General features: G+C 41.0%; 1 protein-coding gene across 1 annotated transcript; it reads left to right on the top strand.

Moving 5' to 3' along the window:
• LOC8077918 (succinate dehydrogenase subunit 4, mitochondrial) lies at window positions 296-3,794 on the top strand. Its single transcript, XM_002440945.2, has 3 exons — window positions 296-525; window positions 2,876-2,977; window positions 3,074-3,794. The coding sequence occupies exons 1-3, from the start codon at window positions 370-372 to the stop codon at window positions 3,437-3,439; spliced, it is 624 nt and encodes a 207-aa protein (XP_002440990.1). The 5' UTR covers window positions 296-369; the 3' UTR covers window positions 3,440-3,794.

The following is a 4,092-nucleotide window of genomic DNA, read 5'->3' as shown; positions in this document are numbered from 1 at the left end:
GAACTAAACAAGGCCTATACTAAGCGATGACATAGAGCGCCGTGGAATAAGATAGATTCTGGAAGTTTTGCTTTATGAAAGCACAAGGTAAGATAAGACAACGTACAATAATAATATTTTTTTAGAAACATAAAAATAATATTTATAAATATATATAATTTTATAAATATATATAATGAGAGTACATCTTGGGCCCCGGAGACAGAGGAGCCCAAAGCACGGGGTCAGACCAAGTTGGGCCGAGCCGGGTCAGGCCCGCCCATTCCTTCCACGAACCATCTCGTGCCGTGCGCGTGCGGCTGTTTCTTCCCACTTTCCCACCCACCACCGCCGCTTCTCTCCAACAGACGGGAACCCCAACCCATCGCCATGGCGTCGCGGATCCTGGCCCGATCCAAGGCCCTCAACCTCGCCGCCGCCCTCAACCGCGCCGCCGCCGACGCAGCGCCGCCGATCGCCGGAGCCCGCGCGCTCTCGTCCCTGCCCCGCTACCCGTCCGCCCCGTCGCCCCATGCGCTCGGCAAGGTTCGTTCGAGTACCCGATCCCTCCTTGCTTGTGCTACGTACTTCGTACCTGCAGATCGGAATGGGTGATTGTGATGCTATTCTTTAGTGATTCGTGTGCCTGCGCGGTTGGTCTGATCTGCGCCGTTGGATTGATGATCTGTCTCGTAGGCTTTCCTAATGCAACCCCGTCGTCCGATTCGCGTCTGCTTTTGCTTTGGTATCAGAGGTGGATATTGCTCTCGTTTATTATCTCCGTCGTGGTTTATACTTGACCAAAATATGTAGTATGCTTATGTAGTTATGTAGTGTCTGCAATCTGAATCCATGGACATGGCGAGACTGAAGATAAGTGTAAGGAGAGAAGCACATTGCCGTGCATTAGATATATGTATAGCTTAACATCATGTGTTAGACTATACATATCTCTAATACTGTGGAAGAGAAAGACTGGTTGAATTGGTCTAATATCATTTGCCAGTCTCGTGTGTCCCTCCATTAACAACTGAGAGAACTGCATCTGTGTAGTTCTTGATAAGCTTTATTGTGGGTTTTGTTATATCAGTATTTATCTTGGGAAAGTCATGTTGGAGATGATGAGTCGATTGTTTGAGAAATGGGTATGGTACATATATCTGTCATTTTTTTTTACTTAGATATTATCAAAACATTGACTTAACATGAGGTGATACTGCTCCTACTTGGTGTCATTTCTTTGAGGAAGAACAACAACACAGTTTCATACTATGGAAGCTGTGACCTGTGATAGTCACATGTTTAGGAATCATGATGCCAAGCTGTTTCTTAGAGTGGGGAAAGTATCATAGCTAACAAGAAGGTCAATCCTAGTTGATGTCCGGTGGTCATAGAGTTGTCCTCGCTTTGAGCACATTCACTCCATCAATAATATTTTAGTGTGGATGATTGTCTATATTCTTCTGTTGCTTAGCTCTTATGCTGCTATATATAAATAACTCTGGAGTCTGCTTATTAGTTCAATACGCATTAGAGGATAATAGGATATTTATTAATATCTATTTTGATGGTAATCTTTTTGCAAATTTTTATTGCTTAAACCAATTGGTAGAATGCAGTCAGTAGTTGACATTCTTGGAGGACGGTATGGCTTTCTGTGGAACATGTAGCATGAGCATCAACATTTTGAGCTTATAATGATTAGTTCTGAAAAATTGAAATGGCAAGTAGGTATATAAAGTTCCTCTTATGGATATGAATACCAATGTACGCTAGATTGCATCACCTTGTGATTGCCACCTGCTAAGATGTGATTTACTATTAATAGGGTATTCCGTTTAGTGTTTGCCTGATGTCCAAAATTCAAAGGAAAAAAACTGATTATTTTGTAGTGTCCTGTGCCCTTAGCACCTCTTCCACAAACTGCAAAGTGTATTGTCTCATGAAATGACCTATGTATTCTTTTCACTTTAAAGGTTTGTCTGTCTGTGGAGAACTGAACAAAAAAAAGAAGCTAAGAAAGCCAGACTCATGTTTCCATCTGGATGATGAAATATAGAGGATACTATAGCTCATTGTTCACCTATCTGCTAGCTGGAGGTCTCAAAGTCTAACTTCTAGATGGTATGGTGATGTGCGATTAGACTGTCTAGATGACATTAGTAAGCTTAAGCGCTACTCGTGGGGTAACCGTCTAATTAGTATCGAGTGTCTAGGATAACAATGCTATAACTAATGTCTTAAATCATTTAATGATTTTATCTTTCCATACTGTTATATAATAGAATATAGATTATTGATGGCTTCAAATCATTTCACAGCGTCACATCTTTGCAAAGCTGCTGATCTTTCTGCTACTGATCAGTGATCACAAACACTTGTTGTTTTAGACAGTTGCACTGTCACCAAAACAAAAACACCACATTAACCACTAATTTACTCTGATATTTATAGGACCAAATAGAATCGTGATATATGATTATATATGATTGTCATGTTTCGAACTTGCATTGCAGATTTTGAAAGATATCGGAAGTCAAATTTTTTAAAGGCTTATACTTCAGTTAGAACACATCAGTACTCTAGATAGCTTGTATTTTCACAGTACCCAACTCTTGATATGAACCGGTAGTTGTTCTATCTTTGTCCAATTTACATGTTTTGATCTGTTGTGTATCCTTTTGCATTAAATGTGTGTACCCTTGTATCCATCCATGCTCTCTAAACTAAAAAAAACGGTTGCTTCGTTAGTTTCAGAGAGTAATGGAAACTTGTGACCTTTGTAAAAGTTGTTTAAGGTTTGAAAGAAGTTGGGCTTCTGGTTTCCATTATATTATATTTCATATCATTCAGAAGAATGAAAGTCTATGTATTCTGGCATGTATATGCGCAACAGTTTCTGGGATATGAACCAACATCTCACCTCAGTGGAGCACAAGTTTTACCTCGTTGGTTTTCCTCTCTAGCATCCAATGGATCCCAGATGCAGAAGTCACAGGTTTGGCACCAGCAAGACTTAGTGCTTGATTAGTCACATATTCTGTCACCCTGTACTAAATGTTCATGATTTTGATGATGTCTGGAAATATGACAGATCTCTGAGACATACAAGTCAAGTGAGGAAGCCACACCAAAGGTTATGGCCTTCAGCCCGCTAGAAGCAGCTATCGCTAAACCTAGAAGTAGTCCCCTGACAAGTGAGAGTTCTAAAGTAAGGCGATCAGAGATGGCAAGCAAAATCACCTTTTACATGATCCCAGCTATGCTTCTTGTCTCCAAGAACAGCATAAGTACCTCTCTTATGGTCGGCGCGGTGTTCCATCAAGTATACATGTTCCACAAGGAGATTCTTCTGGACTACGTGCACCATGATATCACCAGAAAGTGGGCTTTGATATACTTGAAGCTGCTTTTGCTGGTGATGGCGAAGGACACCATCATGTACTTTAATCTGTTTTAAGCTCATCGTGTTAGTTTCTCAAATATCCAGCAATGCATCCGTCTGTACACTCAGAGAATAATGAAGATGGACGAATTCTGGAGCTCTGGTTCTTGTATTCCCCCTCATGAACTTGCTTTTTGCCATCTTTTTCTGCTGCAAGTATCTTTCCTGTTAAGTTTATCAGCTTGGAAGGAAGGGATTGATTGGTGACCAGTCAGATGATATCCCTGATTCTGCACCTCCGTTTGTAATAATGGTTAATATCAATCGTGCAACTAAATATTTACTTTTGTTTTGCTAGCCTGTTTAAGTCTCAACAGGTTTATGCCCCATGCTTGTCATCATAACATGGATTGCCCTGCCTGTTTCCTTCCCTGCTGAAAACCTTTATGTTTTGATTATTGAATGCATGTGTAGCCGATTGAAAGAATTGCCTTACGTGCGTTGAATGTATTTTGGCTGGAAACTTAAATGTTTGTGTTTATCAGCCGAATCTACCAGTTATTTTTTCTCTCATAATAAACAAGGCCGTGCAGCTTGGTTGTGGGCCAATTGCAGCTTATGGATTGGTATTAGCGCTGCTCCGATTCAGTCATTCAGTACCAGCTCCAGGCTGCTCAGCTGCTGTATGATCCGTGAATGCTTGGTAAGTTGTCACTTCACAGGAGAAC

The sequence above is a fragment of the Sorghum bicolor genome, chromosome 9 (genome assembly GCF_000003195.3).
Source record: "Sorghum bicolor cultivar BTx623 chromosome 9, Sorghum_bicolor_NCBIv3, whole genome shotgun sequence".
In the NCBI taxonomy this organism is placed as follows: Eukaryota; Viridiplantae; Streptophyta; class Magnoliopsida; order Poales; family Poaceae; genus Sorghum; species Sorghum bicolor.
The sequence above is the reverse complement of the archived record's forward strand: the minus strand, read 5'-3'. Positions and strand labels throughout refer to the sequence as shown.